The following is a 22,524-nucleotide window of genomic DNA, read 5'->3' as shown; positions in this document are numbered from 1 at the left end:
CAAGGAAATATGTGTCAAAAGTCGTAACTTGTCAAACACGCCGTGTCTGTGTGGGGTTCGTCACTGAGCGAGCTGCTGAAGTGAGTCGGCTGGTTTTCATTTAATAAAACACATTCTCATTATAGCTTTTGGCTTTCGCTCCTCAATTTTTATGTTTTCTCTGAAGGTGAGAATCATTTGTATAACAGGGATTGTGTCCAAAACAAAGACTATTTTCGTGAGCTTGTCTGGAACATACTGTTCTATAATCAGTACTGGGTGCTGGTTCAATACGCCTGCACTCTGGTGCCAAATAGTTCTTTTGTTTCTGAAAATGAACCCAGTGAAGTTTTAACTTCCTCATATTTTAGAAGCTACACAAGTGATTCTCAGTGAGAACAGTCATGATGAAATTTGGGAACACTTTACGATACTGCACACAAAACAAATGTAATGCATAGAAAACAGTGATGAGTTACAAGAGAGCAGAATGGAAAGTAATGATCTGTTGAACATCAGGGAACTTGGCATCAAACCTAACGACAGGATAAAGAAGCGTGTTTGGGAACATCACACATTGTTTGGTCCATCATTCAGCGCACACAGGTGTGATGTGGAAACTTCACAGTGTTCAGACATCATGAACGGATTTTAAGGTGAACACATTCTGGAGTTTTTAATGAGGGAGACAGAATCATTTTAAGGATTTTGGTGTCGTAATTATACTCTCATTTATTCTTCTTTATTTTTACACATCTGCAGGTATGTTTAAGGATTAATATCTCGATTACAGAATCATACTTTGCTCCTCACTTGCAAAACTGATGCTCATATCTTATATATGAAGTTGAATTTTGATCAGGTACAGTGCAGTTGATGGCTTAAACCGGACACGCACACCTGAATTTTTAAAGCCACAGAGTCTGTGATACAGTATAACTTCGGCATCACAGGGATGTAATTTATTTTGCTCTAAGTACTGCAGGTCTGCAGGTAATAGTTTGATAAATGGTCTTTCAAATGTGCATTGTTCTGTGGTGACCTGTGCTTCGGCGTGTTTGTGCAGAAGTGTGGGGCTCGCTACAGTCGTCTGTGCCCTGTCAGCAGTGTCTTGTTCATTATTAACCGTTGGCTTGAAAACTTTTCTGGTTTTTGAGTTTACGCCCGCGCTCGTTAGGACGAGGAGGCACGCAGGGGGGGAGGACTGTACTCCTGCTCGTTGTAATTAAAAATGTACACAGCGTGTGTCGTGCTTTCTTTCTGCGCAGCTTTAGAAAGTGGATGCAGCAGTGGAGCGTGTCAGACTTGTGGTTGTTTTCCAGAACTACAGAAGCTACTTCTGTTTTAGACGAAGGAGTCTTGATGATGAACTGAGGAGTCTCGTGGCCTGGGCAGCAGCAGGGTGATCAGACTGTGGCTGGCTGGGTGTTTATCTTTTAGTTTCCTTTGGGGCGTCACTGATATCACCGATGGTCTGTAGACAGGAACCGATGATGTTTCCTGTCATTGGAAGTTTCCTCAGATATCTGCGTCCATCTGTACCGTGGAAGCAACAAACATTATGTGTTGGTATCAGTTCGTGAGAACCAGAGGGCTGCTTCCTGAACCCATTATTTACACTCAGATGTTTAACCATCACAGAACAGGAACTGAGGAAGCGCCAGATTCTCAGCTAATTGTCGCATCATTAGAGCAGAATCCACTGCAGCCGCAACACATTTAGCGTTTTAAACAAAGGGGCTTGTACGCTGTTATACCAATTTTTCATTTTTCACAGTGTGCAAAGTGTTCTCTTGTATTTAAGGCACTTTTTTTTTAATTTGTGCAGAATAAATGTGGCAGAAAATAACACAATCTTTCTTTAGGTATGATAATTAGCCAGCCATATTGTAATTAAAGTATGTAATCTATCCCCTCCCTTCTCAGCCCCCTGAGTCTCTCTGGTTCGGCCTCAGCTGTTGAGTTCGTGTTGGCTTTCCTCGTATTTTCAAATTTGTACAGTGTGTCCTCATAAAAGGAAATATGCATGCATGATATCATCCCTAAAATCAGTGATCCTGGCAGCTGGAGGACGGACAACACTGACAGGATGAGCGCAGGCAGGCGTGTCTTGTATCTGGGAGACTTTTCTTCTACGCTGCCATGTGAGCCATGTCCTGACCATCAAGTGATGCTCCAGTGGATCCACAGCAGATTGAGATTGATCAGACTGGTGGTGCTCAGTGACCTGTACTTAAACGAGCGCTCCATCGATTCAACCAAATTTTTTTTGGCAGAATAGCGTCACGAAACCGTACAGGTGTGCAACTGAAATGGAACTGAGAGTTTGGTTATTTGGACGAGCTAATGAAGCCTTGTGTCATGAGATGCAATCAGAGAAAAAGAGCAAGCTACAGGAGTTTGGTGAAGGGTCAAGTCCAGACCTACAAAAGGTCTCAACATGGTCATTTTAACATAAATATGATCGCCGTGTTGTCCCAACCTGTACCGTCCAGCACTGACTTGATTGACTTTCAAACTCTCACTCCCTCTTATAGTAAATCCCATTTAAAGACGACTTTGTGCAATGCCTCTCAACACTCTGATTTGTAAAAAATTGGCATATTTCTCCCCCTTTTTTTAAATGAATTTCTTATTTTCCAAAGCCGTCCATACAGAGACTGATGTGCTTGTTGTTGATTTTGCCTCCTGATCATGTTTCCCACAGGTGAACTGACAGCCAAGCAGAAATGACTGATGAAGGGTTACATGCCTCGTTGACAGAACAGCATGACTGAGATTATTTTAGAGCTGTTCGCACTGTAATCATTCTCTGTGCTGTCGTACCGAACGCCCATTTCGAATACGATTCTGCAGCCCTGAGGAAGAATTTTTCTCATGGAAAATGAATTTCATCATGCCACAACACAGTCTGAATGTGGATCAGTCAGTCTTTATTCTCTTTGAGCTTTTTTTTTTTTTGCACACTGATATTAATATCCTTAATGGGGAATTATTATTTCTGATCATCCGTTTTGTCCGCTGCTCAGATTTTCAGAGAATAAAAAAAGTATAGTAGAGAAAATATCTTCACTGATACGTGTGGTAGCAACGTGTGTCCCTTTTTCAATTCATGGTGAATACAAAAAAATTACAAAAACTGAACAACAATTTGAAGTTTCATCCATCTGCCCTGAGTGTTGAATTCAATCTACACTGTGTAACATAAGACTCACATGAACATGTTGAAATTAGATTCTGTATTTTTATTGTTTTTGTTCCTCTGTTCATTGAATTTCCAGCAGAGTCGAGCAGTAAGTTTGGTATCGTGCAGCCTAGTTCCTCATGTAATCACCTCGTCTTAATTGCTTCAGGTGTTTGATCCCACTTTGGCAGATGTGGCATAAAGTTTCTGGCTGTTTTAAACAAGTGTAATTAAAATAATTCCTACTGTAAAAACCATCAGTGGAAGCCTCTCCAAAAATAGAACTTTCTCCAAGCTAACGAGGGGGAGAAAAAAAAGGGAGCAGAGGGTTTAGAATTGGTTTCTCGGAGGTGAAGTGTGTGTTTTTGGGGAGCAGATGTCAGGAGGAAGAAGTACTCAGAGATGTGTGAGGAGCCTTAATGAGGAGATCAGATCAGTCATTACACTCGGCTCACAGTGAATCCTTTAGATTAACAAAACAACTGATCAGGCTTTGGTTGTTTCCGACAGTCAGTAATGTTTGATGCATCGAACTTATTTGAACAGTGACAGGTTCCTCCGTGAGAGTAGTCTACATTTAAGATATTTACCAGTTGTAAAGTAGCTCAGTGGGTCGTAAAGCTGTTCTTTGGTCTTGCAACACTTCAGGTTTTCGTCCTTTTCACATATTCAGAGTTAGAGTTGTTGAGATGTTCAGGGGAGTCTCCGTGTTTCTAACTTTCTCTCGCTGTGCTCCTGATATTCACTTTATCCCATTAATCTCCTGATGTCAGTCTCCGTGTGAGTTTTGGTACCTGACGCGTGTCATTGTTCGCTGAAGCCGTCGTCTTCTTCCATTTTAATGAGATGAAACGGGTCCAAAGACGAAGAAATAAGCTTTCAAAATGTTTCACCACTTTTACCTCCTGTCGCACTTGCTCGTCCTTTTGTCTCCACTCTGCGGACTGCAGTCCTGCACTTCTGATCACGTTGCTTGTTTATCTGTATATTTCCTTTTAAACAACGAGTTTAAGACTAATTAAAAGTCTCCCAGGTAACAAAGAGACCCAGAAAATCTCCCTCTTTTTCACAGCTTGATGTTGGCTGGTATGCTGTCAGACATCAGGCAGCATCAACTCAGGACACAAGCTGTTAGCATGTTGTGTTAAATAGTGCTACGCAAATGTTGACATTTTCAAATAAAGTAAATCTTGTTGGTTACCTGCAGTGTGAAAGGATCTGGCTTTAGACTTTGGTCCCAGCTCCAGACTTTAGGACACCTGGCTGTTCGAGTGTGCAGCCTCGGCCTCATCCGAGCTTTCTAAATGTTGACTTTCATCCAAATTCAGATCTATTATCTTCCCCTTCGTCCCGTCCTTTGAGCCAGGGCACGTTTTTTCGGATTGATAATGACTTTGAAACAATTCATCTGAGATGAATAAAACATGGGGCGCAATGATTTTCCTACAGAGAGATAGGAGCAGGTTAATATTTATGCTGGCCCCTCCAGTGTTAGTCTGATTCTCTGTAGAAAATGAGAGTAAGTCATGAGCTCTGTAATCGTCTCTGTGCAGATCAATATATGAAGTCTAGTCAAATCGAGTTAGCAATAATATGTCATATAAAACATCAGACTTTCAGAATGAAGCTTGCTGACACACGGTTAAACATTGTATGACATATAATGTCTTTTGGAAATGTGATTTATGTCAAGCCGTCTCAGTTTGACGAGGTTTAGGCACAAAAACTATTTAGTGAGGTTTAGGGAAAGATCATGATTTGTGTTAAAATAACTACGTTCAGTATCGTAATGCTAAATTGGCATCGCGGCATTGCTCACATAATGTAAGTGACGTAAGTTCTACAGCGGTCAGGTGTCAAATTGTTTGATTTTATAGATTAATTTGACGTTATTCATGATTTCCTGCAGCCATTCAGACATAATTTTCTTCTTTTTTCACATCACAGAGAGGCGACGCTGAACTTCTTTCCCTCTTCCAGCCTCGTAAAAGACGTGACAGAATGTGGATATGCCCATTTGATACCCAATGATGATTAAACAACCTCAATTATGATCTTTTTTCACCCTCATTGGTCACACCGATGTAGAAATAATTCAAGTGTCCCAAACTGAAACTCGGGATATAAATGAAGAACTGCTGACAGTCAGTAGTTCTGCTCCGGGCAGGTAATATGAGGAGGGCTGGTTCGTCTCTGACGAGCGGCTGCAAGGTGTCTGATGGATTCCAGTCGGCCATGCAGGAGGTAAACACACTGAGAGGGACGTTCACATGCCTGCTTAGAAAGCAGAGAAGGGAGAAAAATCATATTCCCTTTGCCAGGCATGGCCTTGAATAGCAATGAAGGTGGCACAGAGATGTGATGTTACAGTTAATCAACACACACACACACACACACACACACGTCCTCCCCTCCCCGAACATAATCACCCTCCTTCAAAAAGTCGCATCAACTTTGAGTATCGTCCCTGTAATGTGCTCCTCCTCAGATTCCAGCTCAGAGGTTGGGAGGTGAACTATGGAGGATTATCAAAGTGAAAACGACGCCATTCGTCTCAATCGCGCCGGGCATTACGGCGCCATTATGCCAGTAAAGAGCATCGTTTTGATCCCTGGCCAGAGTCGCCTCCTCTGAGATGTTCGTCCTCACCGTGAGACAGAGTGGTGTTCTCATGACGCCCTCCAGATGAGATGCACAGCACTCACTTTGGTCTCGACCATGCAGGGTTTAATATCGTGGTTTCAAATGTCCTCCGTCTCATTTTCATTTTCTGTAGTTTAGGAGAGAATAGTTAAATTCCTGTTTGAGTTTAATATTTAAGCAATTCTGGCAGCTGTTTTTTTTTTTCCCAGCTGCCTCACAGAAGGGTTTGTCCCCATGAAAATATAATGAAGTGGTTAATATATCTAATTTCCTGCAGAGGGGACTGACTTATTTCCCCACAACTATGCACACCTTTTATAAAAACCTGGTCAGGTTAGACTCCATCGTAATGTTTTCATATCTGAAGAGGTGGTGAAGGTGTGTGTGGAATAAGAAGTGGAGTCTAGACGCTGGTGGTGGTGTTTCTGATCGGAGAAGGAAACCTTGTAGATCCGATGCAAAGCAGAGTTGATTCTGGTGGGTTCGACCCAGACACTGGATATGAAGAACCGGAGGAGAACAAGATGGGGGATGAAGAGAGGAGAACAGATTTATAGCTGCATTGTCATGGAGAAATAAGAAGCCCATAGTCAGATAGTCAGAGGATGAAGATCCAGATAGAACTTACTCGGAGCTTCGTTGCAGGACCCATCACTTCATGAGAGAAGTGTAAATCAGACAGGTTACTGCAGGAGGAACATCACCTTTGTGTGCATGAAGAACTTTGTGGATAGACATAAATAAAGCCGAGTATTATACAGTGCACAGTAAGAAGCTTAGACAGATTAGAAACCTCAAATATTCCAGCTATTATCCGGAGTACAGTGCGGATGTGAAGGCCGTGTGTCAGTCTGCGGTGAAGTGAAGTGCTGAGCTGCAGACTTCAGTCGAGCTCCTTCTCGCGGCGCTGACAGAACATGGACGATGCCGTTTGAAGTTCTGCTGCTGCTGCATGTGGAGGAGCTGCAGCAGCAGAACCTCGGGCATCATCCGCCTGCTTTCTGTAACAAATGAAGCCACTCTGTGTGATTTTTTTTTTTTTTTTTTTTTTTAAAAGACACCTTTCTCGCGTTTCAGTATGTGTCAGTTTTTCTTCTTTTTCTGACCCGTCCTCCTTATGTTCCGTGTAGCTTTAATTACATGTGAGTCAGCTTCGGCTACCTCAGTGATTCACTTCATTACAGCTCATTCTCATGCACGCCGCCGCACCGACAAGTGTCGGCAACATATTACTTCATTTTCTGCACAGTCGCTTAACTTAAAATGTGCACACGTACACACACGCACACACACACACACACCGGAGGATCATTTGTGCTCTTGAGTGCCCAGAATTTTAATGACGCACCTGTCAGTCAGTAAAATGCTGGCTTTCCGAGAGGGGACCTTCTTCATTTTTATCTACCAAGTAATCACGATGTAGAATCACACTTCACTGAATTTAGAGAAAAAAATTGTCAGCTGAAGGCAATCGAAGTTGTTCGCCACTTCACGGTGTAGCCTGGATGTGCCAACATCGCCTGAGAGGGTTTAACCTTTTTACTCTGAGCTGTACTTCAAAGTCTCATCAGGGCTGCAGACAGCGAGGGTGAAGTGTGAATATGGATGCGTGACTTCAAGAGATTTATCCCCATCGCTCGTCATTCATCATTAAACGTTTTTAGTTTGTTAGCATTTCCTGAGATGGAAGGAGTTCGGTTTTATTTTTCTGCGAGCTGAACTCATAATTCTGCATGAATTAACATCCCCCCTCCCTCCCCTCCCCTCCCCCGGCTTTTAAAGTGCAGGCTTCGACTCCTCGGTGATGCAGTCCTCGAAAATACTAAAACAGAACACCTAATGTGACATTTCGGCGAAAATTATTTCAATTTCCGATAATGCGAGTTAGCGGGTGGGTTGACACATCCCTCCCTCTTCTCCCTGCTTGTCATGCTGGGTGTTGTTTTGCAGAAAGAAAAAACAAAAAAAGGCAAAACAGCCCAACAGTCCAACGTCTCATCAGTCCAGTGTCTTTGAACGTTTAAGAGGATTTTATTTTGCAGGAGATTTTCACACGTCCAACTAATTCAGACACTGCTCCTGCTCAGTGTCACAATATACTGATCACTTTGGTCCTTTTGGACTTTTGTGGTCTAAATTGTGATGCTGAAGAAGAGCGTGTGGGATCTTCTTCTCTCAGGTTTAGGAGGAAAGAAGTCTAAAGGTGACTCGGCTTACTTTTAGAGCCCGGGGGAGTTTGATGCCTTGATCCTGCTGATACTGCATCTGGTTCTCTTGGGTTGGATTTGGTGTCAGTTTCGACCACTTTAAGGTGAGAAATATGGTCTATAATCAGTTCCAGGCGTGAGTATCGGTCCTGTTGACAAAAGCTGCTGCTGCCCTTTGGGCTTAATTAAAACCTGCGCTGAATGTTTCCAGGATTTGGATCGAGCTGCGATTGAACGTTAAACCCGCAAGTAAAATTGTGCTTGGAATTAATTTGGTCTCCCACTTTTCTTCCATCTCTTGATCCCCGCTGTTCTTCTATTGGCTATCTGTCTCGCCTTCTGCCTCTTCAGTTCCTCCTCAGTACAGGCGATGCGTTATACGAGGCAGCCCGTATGGATCCACTGAGTCGCACTAATGACGACTGTGACCCTCAGGCAAGCTCCTCGCGCCTGCTCCTCTCCAGGGGTTAATGCGAGTAATCTCTCCTTGATTAATCATATCAACAGTAATTGGCTATTGATAGCTTGCTCAGTGGTTTTAGGCAGTTTCGCTTCTTTTTTTTTTTCTCACTTTCCTCTCATTGCCCCTGTGACTCTGAAGCCATAAAGTCCGTTGATGACTCGATGCTAGCAAAGCATTTTGTCATTATGCAGCAAATGAAAAGCAAATGTTAAGCAAGTGAACATCTTCAAAGGAGAATATTACCTTTTTTGTGCACACAAATGGATTTCCCCGAAGGACTCACAGGCTGTTAAATACCTGATGCGAGCGTTTATCGGAGCCTCTTTGATCAGTTTTCTGTCGACTGTTTGTGTCTGAAGAGGCAGCGGAAATACTTAAGACGACTGCATGATAAGTTGTTTTTGTCGCAGAGGATAAAAACAGCACACGGGGTGAAGGCATCAGCACAGGTCTGGTTATTTCCCTCAGGGCCTGAATGTGTATAGATTCCCTCCATAAGAATCAAAGTACAAATCCATTTTCATCAGGGGCCCATGTGGCCAATGTTTCTGTCACTTCCAACACACTGGTGACTCGTTCGAGATATGAGCCCCAATTCATTTTTCTGCCTGTTTGTGACTCTCGTGGCGCATGTTATGTTTTCTATTTCTCAATTAATCTGCTGCCCTTTGACAGGCGGGTGACGCAGTGGTAATGGAGACATAATTTTTTTTTTTTCCCTGATGGCTCGGGGGTGTGCGTGTTGGACCCAGACATTAAGCAGGAGGAGAGGACGTAATGAATATACTGAGCCGGGTCTGGTCTTATTACCTGTAGCATGTCCTGGGAAAAACCTGCAGAAATACAGCTACACTGCAGTCATGTTCTGCCTAATGTTGCATCCTCGTTAAAAGCGATTTGTCTCGTATTTTCTGACAGATAGATGCTACGATGTTCATATTAGCTGTTTCCAAAGTTTAACATAATCGGGTGAAATGATAAAATAATCCCAGTGAGCAAAAAGCTCCGAATGCAATCACAGTTGCTTTCAGGATGATCTGAAGGCACTTTGTCGCCAACTCGTTTGCCGGTTTAACTCTGCAGACACAGAACGCCTACAAAGTACAGGGATGCACCGTCCACCCGCTCGGTCTCTCTAGTTCTTCACGCTGAGGTGATTCATAGCGGCTCATATTCTATGGAAAATATGTTCTGGTTTTCCCTCTGACGTCCCCCAGCTGCTCCGAGTGAACTTTCTGTAAAATATACAGTGTTTCAAGGAAAGATAGCTCAACCTTTTGCTAAAAGTAGCGCTAACTGCTGCTAACTCTAACATGACAATTTGTACCATGAGCGCGTTAGCTCAGCTTTTGTGCAGTAAGAGGTCTGATTAGCTGATTCTGTCCCCGCTTCAACAAAATCAGTGAATACAGTTGTGAAGTTGGGTTTTTTCGTGCAGTAATCGCTGACGCTGGACCTCATCAAGTAGGACTTTGAAGGAGGGGGCAGGAAAGAGGATGAACAGAGGAGCCGTCTGAAGGCCAGGATTGGATAAAAAAGGTGTTTTTTTTCAACTGTGAATCATGAAAATCTACTGCAGTGTAGTCACAGAATAGAACATAAAGCTGGAAATGAGCATGATGGGTCCTCTTTAACACGTTTTCATTAATTTCCAGGTTAATATGGGTGTTTTGAAATAATGAATCATATGAAAAGGAAAATAAATGTGCTGGAATTTAGTGTCTTTAATGCAGAATAACAACCTTATTGTTGTTGTGTTATGGCTACAAACAGAAGTTACTTTGAAAGTCATGATGTGGAAGTAAAAGCTTGAAATGTCAGAACGGCAGACAAAGAAGAAAGCTAAGAGAAGAACGAAAGAGCTGGATAACATGTTTATTCTTGAAAGTGAGAAGGGTCGTCATGGGAAGACTGTGAGCAGATTCAGATACTGTATTGTGAATAATGCAGGAGTGTATATAAACTGCTTTGTAAATAATAAATGCCCCGGCAATAAATATTACCAGCCGTCAGCGGTGGGAAAAGTTTACAGGAGGGACGTCCTGAAGAGTGACGAGAGCTCAGAGACGGTTCGATGGTATCAAGTGATGACGAGTCATTACTGTACAACTTCTCCCACACGGAGCAGCCGATGGAGTCAGTGCCTACTGACATAAAGCTGTCGAAACGTCAACTTGCTAATTTTCATTGTCACCGTCAGTGTACAGTGCACACGTCCCGTCGGTGGATTGAACTGTGTCTCACTCTCTCCCGGCTGAGTGGTGATGCAAGCAGGGCCTCCACAAAATCCAAAGGAAATGTTGAAATTTTAAAATTGACAGCCGCAACTTCCCAAAGTGCAAGAGGGTGCAATTTTGTGTGGAGGGTAGAGAACTGTCATCCTCTTCTGGATGACACATCAGCTTGGTTGCATAAGATTTTTTTATTTTTTTTCCCCTATCAAATTTTATTTCATGGTCTGGCAATGCAGTGCAATCGTAAAGACATAACTGTATGTACATCTCATGTTTATATTGTCACTGTAGCGTTGAGACTCAGACCGAATGATCTCGCAGGATTTGAAGCTTTTCTAACCACCTCAGAGGTTTCGCCAAGGTGTCTGTGTTCATGCACGTTTGCAGGTTTGTGTAGTTAATTTTTTACAAACCGTTGTTTACCTTGTGAAAATATATGACTCCTGTCTCTGACACACTTCTGCTTCCAGTAGCTGTGAGGCGTGTATGAAATCCTGCCGTCATCGTCATCAGAGCTGCATTTTGTTCCCATTCAAACACATCAACCACATCCAGAGATTTCACTGCTTGTGAGCGATAGAAAACCATCAGTTCACAGACAAACAACACAAAGATAAACTTCAGGCACAGACAATGAGGAGATGACACATCTAAGAAAGAGAGTAATCGAGGGTTTTAAACCTGGGCTCAGTTTTTCCACATTTATTTATCTAAATGACTAACAGGCACAAAACTGTTTTGAAATGTGTCCAGTTAATAGCCTCGTCCAGCAGCCATGCAACATAATCCTTAAGGTCAACTGCGTATCTCTCATAAAAGTGACTTTTTTTAGCAACTGACCAGCTCAGATTGTTCCTCTAAGCATGGAAAAGGTCACTACAGCGATGGACCTATTTGCTTAAGATTAAGATCCTTGTTGTATCTCTCACCAAACTTCACTGACAAAAAAAATTTCAGTCATTTAACTGCAGTTTTACCAAGCTGGATGTGAAACGCTGTTTTCCCCCTCGATTCATTTCGATTCCTGACCTCCCTTCTCCTGCTATTTTCACATCTTTCTGGATAAATGAAGGTTTAATTATGAGAAAATAATCACTGAATGAGAGCCGGGTGATTGTTGTGTCAGTGGAAGGACGAGCAACAGAGAGCGTTTCATTTTGTTCCATTAAGTTTGAATGAGCCGTGTTTTATGATGATCTGTAAAACTGCTTTTTTCTTTCTTTTTTTTTTTTTATACAATGGTAAAATGGTTAAATGTGATCGCGAGAGGAGCAAAGAGGGAGGAATATTTTAACATTTCACTGTGAAATCACCAGGTTTGTCAGCGAGTCCGGTTAATTAAACAAAGATTTCATGATTTCAACTTATTTGTTGGACATTAGAAAAACAATCTGAACCTGTCACTGTCAAAAACAAGCACTTTAAGAGGACAATCCAGCCATTGCAGCCTGTTTTGCAGCTGCATTTTGAGGCTGATCCAATTCCCGCATTTTTGTGTGCTTGTTAGTCATTTAGACAGCGAATACGGCCCAAGTATAAAAACTGCTTTTTCTTTTTTAAGGGCTTGTTTTAAAGAACAGAGCCCATAAAAATCCTTGTCTGTCTCCTGCTCCTCTCTGTTGCTCTGGATTCAGACCCTCATGTCCTCTGCTGCAGCGTGTTTCAAATGCATTCATATTTCTGCCTGTTAAAACAAAACGCTTGCCAGCCCATTGCGTTTAAAAAAAAAAATAAAACATTTAGATTAGCAAATGCATGTAATTGGATTCAGCGTGTGCAGAGCATTATCTGTAGCCGTATAATTTGGCCGTGCTCGCGGAGGGCTGAACTCAGCAGATGGATGGATGCTGGCTCTTGGCACCTTCTCACCGCCTGTGTGTGTGAAAGCAGCCGAACACGCCTCATTTACGAGTGCAGAGAAGAACGGCGCTTTCTCGTTAGGCCGAGTCCCGAATCCACTCTGCGGTGTGAAGGACAGGCGCGTAATCGATTGAGCAAAATCGTAAAAAAAAAAAAAAAAAAGAAAAAGAAAGAGTTCATGGTTTAATCCAAGGACGGTGTTCCTGCCAGGGTGAGAAAATCACTCTCATGCATCTGCTCAGGCTGAGCTTGATTGTGCTCATGGCAATAATACTTTCATTGATTGATACCCAGGTGCAGATATTGCTTTAGTTGATAATGTTTAAGATAATAGTACTATAATCAAATTATCACAATTTATCAAACATATCACAGGCTCCCACAATCTCCAGGTATTTAAAGACACTATCTGAAATGCAGATATTAGATTAAAACATTCGTCAGTGACCATTTTTATATTCTTAGTTACATGGTGTCTTCTTATTTTGGGGGTGCCAGAAGCATCCTCATTTCCATTTGTAGTCCGAGTTGTATTGATTTATCATGGTTGCATGCTGGTAAACAATCTGTGTGGAGAGCAGCAGAGACGAAACACGTTGGGGGAAATGTAATCTCTGAGTCCATCGGCTGGCATCTGATGAAGAAGAAGCCTCGGGGAGCGTCAGCTGATGTGTGAGGGCTCCTGATGTAGCCAGCGGATATCTTTTACTTTAACTGATTTCGACGGGTGTTAAGATCGCTAATTGGACTGGAAACGATGACCAGTACCTGGAAGAGGATGTCTTGGCCTGTTTTATCTGTCGTCTTAAGAATCAGACTGATGGTGTCTCAGATGTCACAGATTATATTTGGAGTCGGTTTATTTTGTGGGAATTCTTTTTAGCACGAATAAAAGATTAATTCAATTCAGAGAAGATTGTTTTTTTGATTTTTTTTTTTGGGTAACAAAGCAGATCTCCGTCGTCACATCCTGTGTCAGCACACAGAGAAACTTCTGAGCTGTAACCCCAGCAGCTCTTTGCAGTTCCTGACATTTCCAACTCTTCCAGAGTCATTAAAAGCGTCTGCGCCCGAGGCATGTGATTACACTTCAGAGGGAACTTCTGTGAAGACTGTGTGGCAGAAAAGATGGTGGAAGGTTTCCTCTCTGTGCACGAGGTTCAGTACAGAACTGTAGGTCACTCAACACTGGGTGTCTCACTAAAGATCTTTTTTTTTTTTTTTGTGGGAGTCACTTCAGATCCTGAGGCGTCATTCTTCTCTGCACTCCTTTCTTTCACCATATTCTCCCGTAAAGGTCACTCCATGCCTGGATGTGAATCTAGGCTGAGCAAGTCGTGGGATGTGAAAGGAGAAAATAAAATGGCTTTCTCTTATCTGCCACTGGAGTTCTCAGTGAATGAATCTATCCTCCGGCTTGTCTCTCTTTTCCCTGGCAAATGAAGCGCCGGCAGACTTTGATGTCTGCCGGCGCCGGTGTCGTTAGGAGCAGCAAGGTTGCGCGAAGGTCGAGTAAACACAATTAGGCTGCCGACCCGTCTCTCCTGGGGAGAGGTGACACAGGAGCTGGCTGTAGGTTTAAGTGGCAGATGCTTCCGACGCGCTCCAGGTGGATCTGTCTGTTTAGGACGGCGGTAGAGTTTCATCGGGGGAGAGGAGAAGTAAACAAAGCTTCTCTGTCTGCGGGACGTCTCATTTGTTCTGATGCAAAAGAAACTGTGATGCTGCTCCACATGATGGGAGATATTAGACTGATATATACCGGCGATTATACTCGGGCCTGGCAAGGTTTTTAGATGAGTTGTGGTGAATGTTTCAGGTCGTGGATGTGGATGTGTGTGGACAGAATAATGATTATCTGAAACTTGACATGAGTCTTTTGCTGTTGGATATCTTGTAATATAAACTTGTGATGCCGACGGCAGTTTGAGTCTGAGTTTCAGCATTTATCAGTAGAACCATTCACACGGGTGTTTGGGTGCGTCTTTAATCCGCCTCCGTCTCAGTGTGAATCTCTCGGAGGCGGTGATTGACAGGGGGACACAGGGGAAAACACCTGAAAACGCACCGACGTCATCATCATGACGTGGACCGTCACGCCTCTTTAGGAGCCGCAGCGCCGGCTTCCTGTGTGAATCACCAGCGGCGGAGAATTGGCGAACTGAGGCTCCGACATTTATACATCTTCTCCTGTGTGAATGGGGCTAGTGTGAAATCCCTGCAACTGTCCAACATCCAAACAGACCATTTTGAGAACTGTGCTGACAAATGCAGATGTTTTCGGCTGGAAGTTGGGCAATCAACAGTCGCGTTCGTGCCCTTGAGACCTTTCTGCTATATTTCTTTTGACCAAAACTGTTTTTTTAAGCCAAACCATGAAGTTATCTGAACCCTAACTAAGTAGTTTTTGTACCTACATTTGACCCTAATCACAGCGTTGTTGGTGAATGTTCTCTACGTTTATCTGAAGCTTTTTTTTTTTATCATTTTGATCCAAAACCAAACGCTCAGTCCCGTCTGGAGGATGTTGCAACAGCTTACATACTCACATTCATAGCAAACATGTGGAATAATTATTCTTTTTAATTTACGTCTTACAAAAACACACGTGATTTATCTATCTATCATTGTGTCCCTTTTATTAAACCTCTGTCCTGCCAACACTTACTTCTACTTTCTCCTCTGATTAATGACCCGGCAAACAAAGGGTGAACCGCTGACCCCTAACTTTTAATTAGCTTTGATAATGAATCTTTATGGAGGCTGATTAACATTGGAGGCATGATGGGTATGAATGTTCATTAGCCGTCTCTGAGGTGGAGAGATAACGAATGCTATTGATGCTAAGTGTGATTTATGTCCAGCATGATTTATGCAGTGATTTATATAATTATCTACCCAGCAGGCTTGCGAGGAAGTGCAGCGAACGTTTTTTTTTTTTTTCCCCTTCTCTGTCTGTTCACGTATATAATTCATCTCGGTATTAATGAGTGCTACAGATGCACTCTGGGATTTGGGATGTACAAATCAAGATGAAAATAAGTTGAAGGATGTGACTGAATGTGAGGAGTAGATAGCATTCAAGAGTTTTTCACTTCTATCCTACCTGTCTTCGCAGAATGTCGGGGCCTAATGTCGATCAATATAATCACCAGCTTGTGTCTCAGATCCATTTCCATCTATATCAGCGCTCTCTGGGGGCTTCTTTATCTGAACCGAGCTGAAGTCTTTCTGCCTTTTCACACCCTGGAAGATGTTATTTCAAAAGTAGAACTGTTAAGAGCCATAAAATGAGTCCAGATCAGCCGTCAGATCCACCCAGGCACTTTTAAATCTGTCCTCTGCAAGCTCGTTTTTCATCACTCATAGAGAGACTCGACTTGATGTCACAGATTAGATCCACGCTGACGGTTTCAAAATGCGGAAGAAACTTTTATCCGGAGGTTCAGTCCAGGCTGAAAAATACAAGGCCATGGAAGGGCACAAAAACCCTGGAATGGTTCGCCGCAGACTGTCCTTAAAACTGGCATCAGGCCATTACAGTGATTGAAATTTTAAAGGGTCAGAACGCTCTCATGTTCAGCTGAGAGTCTCTCCTGTGACGTGGGCGTTAGGCTGCAAGTCACTGTTCTCGGTTGTAGAGGCTGCAGCCGAATGTTATTTTCCATTATTTTCTTGATTAATTGATGAGTTGATCTAATGTCTAAGGTGACAAAGATCAAGAGAAAGCCAGAGACGTCTTGTTATGTCTGTGCAGACGTTTAGCTTACTGAGGAGGAAACAAACAAATAAATAAACAAATATTGCGGTTTGCATATTATTAACCATACAGTTAATGATGGCTAACGTTAGTACTGAATTGTTCCTGTCGGTCTTTATGGTTGTATTGCAGGTGGTGATGGATGTCGGCTGTGTATGAGAAGAGCTTTTTCTTTTCACCGCAAGGTCTTTGTCGACCACGTTTTCATGGCTTTTCTCTCCTCCCTCAGCCATCATAACCTGGCAGCCACCACCAAACTGATGCCGATTCATTTTGTCAGGGAAGCTAACGGCTAGCTGGGGTTTCATCTGATTGGCCGTTGTATCCAGGGTTCAGTCTGATAGGCTAAATGTTGCGCAAGTAAACAAAAAGATTTTTCTTACTCATCGCAAGTCAGGCAGTCTTTTGCGATGTGTTTATCGCACATGTTCTAATCGCCATGATGATGAAAATTCGATTTATCGTGCAGCCCTAACAGGAAATATTCACATTTAGTATTTCAGGAATCAGAAAATGTTGATGGTGTAACGTCTCTCCTGCCCTGATTCACTGCCCGCTGTGGTTAGAGCTCGTACCTCAGCTCGCTCTTCTGCCTGCCACAGCTCTGTAGGCTTCACTAGTCTGACTCTTTATTATTGTGCGTGTCCATCCATTCTCTGTGCAGACTTTTCTGCTCAGGGTCACAGGGGGGTAGTGTCCATTCCAGCATGGAACAGGTGCTTAAGACTGTGAGAGCAGAGCGCAGAAACAGAGCCAGCTACCCGGAGCGCTGAAGGCTGGACCTCGTAGCCGCTCGGCTGCTTTGTTGAGGGGAGCTCAGGGATCGATGGAGACGTCCCAGATGACCCATTCATGTCAGTCCAAAGTCTGTGACATCAGTTTGGAAGATGCCTCCGTGTTATATATCTTTCTCTCATACTGAATCTGTCAAAAAGGTTTCTCAACGTCGTGCCAGATTTAGAGAACGGGGAGAGGAAAATCCATTATGTGCTAATTCTGTTGTCGTATCACGGCAGGCAAATAACACGTGTTCATAATCAGCTTGTAATCAGATGTGTACAGCAAAGACCGGCCTGATAAAATGAGTTGTGTTCACTGAGTCAGTAAATATGAGCGGCTGTTGATGCCAACATTCACAGCAAATCAGGGAAAATCAGTCTTTTTAACTGCCGCTGGACTCCGAGTGAGCCTGAGTGTTGATTAAAACGTCATCACACTCATTTCCCGCCATTGATACGGAGACATTTAAATCAGTTTCATTACAGCTCTGAAGCATTTTGGTGACGTGGCGTTTTCATCAGTGTCTCCAAGCTGCAAGTTTCTCTCAACTTCAGAGACAAAAACTTCAGCAGCCGGTCGGTCTCGTATGACCTTCAAGTCAAGCGCGTGTATGTGCATGTTTGAATTGCGTGAATTCTATAAACCGAACAATAAATCAATCACTTTCAGGCTTTAACCTCTGCACATTCAATTTCATCAATGCATCAACGCACTCTGATTAAAGTGAATGCATTAGAGCGCGAGGTGTGTAAGTTACCGGGACGAGAACGGCGAAGACGTTCTGGAACATGCGTCACGATTTATGAGTTTGAGCTTTCTAGCACAAATTATTTATTGTAAGTTGTTGGCAGCAGAAAGTCAAATTCAAGTTATTATTGGCTCTGTTTTATTAAAGCTGAAGCGCTAGTCCCAAAAATTGTAGAAGAGTTTTGACACATGAATACACTCGAGTTAGTTCCTGCTCAGTTAATCCTGTGTGCTGCCAGGAATACTGCAGAACGGTTTATTTATGTACGGAGCAAAATTGTCTCTCTTTTATGAAAAGCTCCCCGTCTCACCTCTGTCCTCCTGCAGTTCGACATGCAGAGGATCACCCTGGAGGAGCTGAAACACATCCTGTTCTACGCCTTCCGCGATCACCTGACCATGAAGGACATTGAGAACATCATCATCAACGAGGAGGAGAGCCTGAAGGAAAACTCTGGGAACTGTCAGACAGAGTTTGAGGGAGGTGAGCGAATGTCCCTGAGCTAACTTCACACACAGCACAGGCACTTAGGCAAATGTGTACGTACAAATATGTGTGTGTGTGTGTGTGTGTGTTTGATAGATATATACAGGTCGTGGTGGGAGTGTAGTGAAAGAGAAAGTAATCCGTGCTGTCAGGAAGAATTTGCGATGTACAGCCTACAGAGTCGCAGCACACCTGCTGATTAATTGATTTGGGGCTGGTGGCGAGGACCAGCGTCAGCTGGTCACCAATTCAGAAGTGGCTCAGATGAAATATGCATGAACTCGCTCTGCAAAACCAGCCATCCAAAATTTATGGAGAGCAGTGGAGGGTATTCTAGGACGTCTTCATTCTCTTGCCATAAAAATGGGTTATTGTTTCTCTAAAACAAATTCTATTTCAAACCATTTCACAAGTATTTTTGACGTCATACTTCTTTGGATTCAGATTCAGTGAGTCAGCTCTGTGAGTCTTTCAGGGGCTTTATCGAGAAATGAATCAGAGAGCAGTTGAATTTACATAAAACATTTTCAGTTTGATGGAAAATGAAACATAAAGGCAGCCTCGTGTCACAGTGTTCAGTATGCGGTCCAGGCAGTTCTCTGTCACCAGCGTATGTGCAGGGCTCAGTGTTATCAGGCATCTGTTTGGATGAAACTGAGCAGATGCTTGTTGCTGTTGAGCAACAACCCTTAAGAGTTCAGATAAACAGTCACTTTAATTCGTTTACCTCATAACACATCCATGCACGTCCTGCTGTTCGCTCTCAGACTGGGCCTGGTTTTTTTTTTTTTTTGCCAGCGGATTGAAAAGCTTCAGTCTGTTTTTAAAATGCAAAGTCAAAACAGATTATTAAGGAGATGAATGTGGAAAACAAAATTGCAATTTTTAAATTTTAAAGCATCAATCTTGAACCTTTGGAGCAACCTTCTGGCAGTCTTGTGACATTTTCAGCACCGACTCACGCTGCGTTCAGACAAATGTCTAGGTAGAAATGTCACACTGAAAAATGTGACTGCTGAGCTGCATTATGTGACGTTATGGAGTGTGTGTGTGTCTGTAACTTGACTGATGACATGTGTGCTGCCTAAAAAACAAAAAAAAAACTGCAGTCTTGTCCCTTTCACACCAACAGCAATCACATTATTTTTGGATGTAGGCTGAGTCATGACGCTACCATTTCCTACATAACCTGAAGGCAGCACGGTCGAGCCGGTTCTCAACCTCGTTTGTCATGTGCGACCGTCTTCATCAGAGGTGTTGTTATTATTAATAATAATAATACTGTGTGTGTGAAATTCCTCTGCACTGAGATTTTTCTCTCCAGTCGAGGTCATGAATATTTCTTCTGTGGGCCAACATGCGTGGCCAGAAAGCCCTTAATGTCCCTCTTTACCAAACGCCACCTGCCTCAGAGTCTGGCCTGTCCTGGAGGGAATTTAATTGGCTGCCGGTGGTGTCAGTGAGGATGGACACAGATCGCGCCAGCACTTTATCAGGGTCTTAAAACTGGCGTGGAGTGATGACAACATGATGCTCGTGCCGGGTTTATGATGAAGACTGACCAGCGCGGGATCATCCAGAGCGCTCGCATTTGTTCACTCCAAGGTCCACGAGCACCACCTGCCACACAGGGACACCAAAAACTGCTCAGTCACGGAGAAATCAATACGTTGTGTCACAGTGCGATTCATACTGAGCACAATTCATCATGCTACCCTGGTACTTACTGCTTCAGCTCGCTGATATATGAGGTGGGATAAAAGGCTCTTGATTTCCCCCTGGCTTCACCTCGCCCTGGAATCAATATGGTGTGGAGCTAAATAAAAAAATAATAAAAAACAACAGAATACAGAATGTAACCACCGATCCATAGAAGTTCACCAGGCGCTGATTCATTGTTGAACAAATTGCACCAATAGCGTAAAGCGCAGAGAAACATACGGGGAGCAGCAGATGTCCGGGGAGCGCCTGTCAGCCAGACGCAGGCGTGGAAATCAACTTTGATCCGTGAATGTCACAGCTGCCGTACACGTGTATAAGTCTTAGCAGTACGTTCATACTGTGCATGTTTTATAACGCCAGCTGCACCAGTTGAAGCTGTATTCGTTTACTTTTTCATTTATGTAAATATCAAATTTTCATTGCTGTTCTGAGCTCAGTGGTGCGGCAGGTTCTGCTTCTATTTCTGGTGTTCATTCCAGCGAGCAAAACGGAGTTAAACCTCCTCAAGTTGTCTGTCGAAAGCTCCTGAATCTGAATCTCCAAGGCTACAGTGTTGACTGCTAGCTGCACGGCTAACTAAGCTAACAGCAGCTAAAGTTAGCAGCAGTTTTAATTTGGATGAAATGCAGTTTGGAGTTTGAATTCTTAGATGATACACATTTTAACATTTCCAGCTTCAGGAGAAGAACTAAATTACTTACTAAATTCACCTGGAATTGAAATTTGACTAAATTATTTTGTGAGTGGCATGAAGACACCAGAGATCCTTCTCTGAATTGTGGTATCATTTCTCTCTCCAGTAGTTTTTGAACCAGCCTGGTCACAGACTGCTTCCTGAACTTTGAGGCCATAATTATTTCAAAATAATAATAACTACGATTTTATTGAGTGAAAGTGCAGCAAGGTGTCAAATTTTCTTTTTAACGACAGTGACAGTCATTTCTGAAAACTTCGGAGACAAAGGAAAACGGCACTTTTTTAAAGTCATCCTTCAAATGTCTTCTGTGAAGAAAAGAATATGTCTTGAGGGATGAATGTGAGACTGAGTTGTAAAATTACATTTTTTCGTTGAAGGTAGACGGCCGTAATTCAGCCGCCTGGAAACCAGCGTACACTTCATTACCTTCATGACCACAGTGGCCTGCTGAAGAAAACCCTTTGTGGATATCTGGCAGTGGTGTAGTTACTTTGGGCGGTTGAGGAGGTGTTTTATGAGGCTGACGGCAGGTTCAGGCGACTGGACTGAGAACTAATGTCTAGACCACAACTCTCCTCCCATTTCCACGGCCCACCGGCAGCTGAACACATGGACTTTCCATTGACACCCTCCTCAACTCACCCCGACTTATACAACTGTATAGATGGATACGTGAAACCTCTGTAGAACTGTAAAATACAAAATGTTCATTATGTATTATGGTTATTAATCCTCATCACTTTAATTCTGATGCCTCTTTATAAACCACATAAGCAAACAAGAGAAGACTTTTTTTTTTCTACACACTGCAGTTCATCTTAACGCCCGTCATGGAGTCGGATCCCAGATGTTAAATGTGTTTTCACGGCAGAGTGCTGAGGATTAATTGACGAGTCTCGTGGTCAGAGGAAAAGAGACTGCACACACGGGCGGATCAAGATCTTCAAGACAGGTGGAAATCCAGAACAATGAAAGAACAATGAACAAGTTGTGTTTTATCTTCACACAAGACTTTTGAAAGAGAATTTCAAACCGTTTCAGATCTTGAACTCTACCATAAAAAAAAAATTACCAGCATGAAAATATTCTTAAAGTTCAGTAAAAGTACTCATCACGCAGAATTGCATATTTTAGCATAATGCTTATTATATTGTTCAATGAAGAGTTTAATCACTTTAATGCTGCAGCTGATAAAGGTGGAGATATATTTAATTATACCTCAGGGATCAATAAAGTTTTATCTTGAGCTACAATGTTACGTCAGATTGATATTGACAGCTTCAAGGTGTGTGTGTGTGTGTGTGTGTGTGTGTGTGTGTGTGTGTGTGTGTGTGTGTCAGGATGGCATTCCTGCAAAAGAGATTTGTTCGTTTTAATTCAGGTTTTAAAGAAAAACACATTGTCTACTACGGCTTGTGAGTTACATAACCTCGGGTAATTGGCTGCGAGCTCATTCTTAGATAATCCATTTGGCTAAAAAATCACTTCAGGTCATGTTTTATGTGATGTGAGTGTCTGGAATAGTATTTTTCAAGTGGAGCTCGCCTCCTAATGACACCGTCTGAGCGGCTGAGCCAAGAACGATGTAGCAATTTCTGCCCTACTTTCCACATTGCATTTTCTTTGGAACAGCAGTCAAGAAGCATTTTTGATGACTTCAGTGCTTCTTGAATTGAGAGTTATAAATAGAGCGCCTGAGAGTGTGAGCCATGTGGCTGTGGGTCATTGGCCCAGCTCCTCTAATTACCTCGGCTCGGTAAA

General features: G+C 42.9%; 1 protein-coding gene and 1 long non-coding RNA gene across 5 annotated transcripts in view; one reads left to right on the top strand and one right to left on the bottom strand.

The window, feature by feature from the left end:
- Positions 1-22,524, top strand: part of caln1 (calneuron 1) — a 61,035-nt gene that overhangs the window by 35,773 nt on the left and 2,738 nt on the right. For all 4 annotated transcript variants that reach the window (XR_005072536.1, XM_037086624.1, XM_037086617.1 and 1 more), the window contains one exon: positions 18,185-18,341. Coding sequence is in view for 3 of the 4 variants with exons in the window: in XM_037086624.1 (XP_036942519.1) it covers positions 18,185-18,341 (157 nt within the window). In the remaining variant the exon portion in view is untranslated. The remainder of the gene's footprint in view (positions 1-18,184; positions 18,342-22,524) is intronic.
- Positions 18,758-20,701, bottom strand: LOC119012636. Its single transcript, XR_005072545.1, has 3 exons — positions 20,286-20,701; positions 20,072-20,160; positions 18,758-19,964 (listed from the first exon to the last, which is right to left on the bottom strand). It is a non-coding gene; the product is annotated as an uncharacterized LOC119012636 (long non-coding RNA).

Source organism: Acanthopagrus latus, chromosome 2 (assembly GCF_904848185.1).
Source record: "Acanthopagrus latus isolate v.2019 chromosome 2, fAcaLat1.1, whole genome shotgun sequence".
Classification (NCBI taxonomy): Eukaryota; Metazoa; Chordata; class Actinopteri; order Spariformes; family Sparidae; genus Acanthopagrus; species Acanthopagrus latus.
This window is presented reverse-complemented; position numbering and strand designations above follow the sequence as displayed.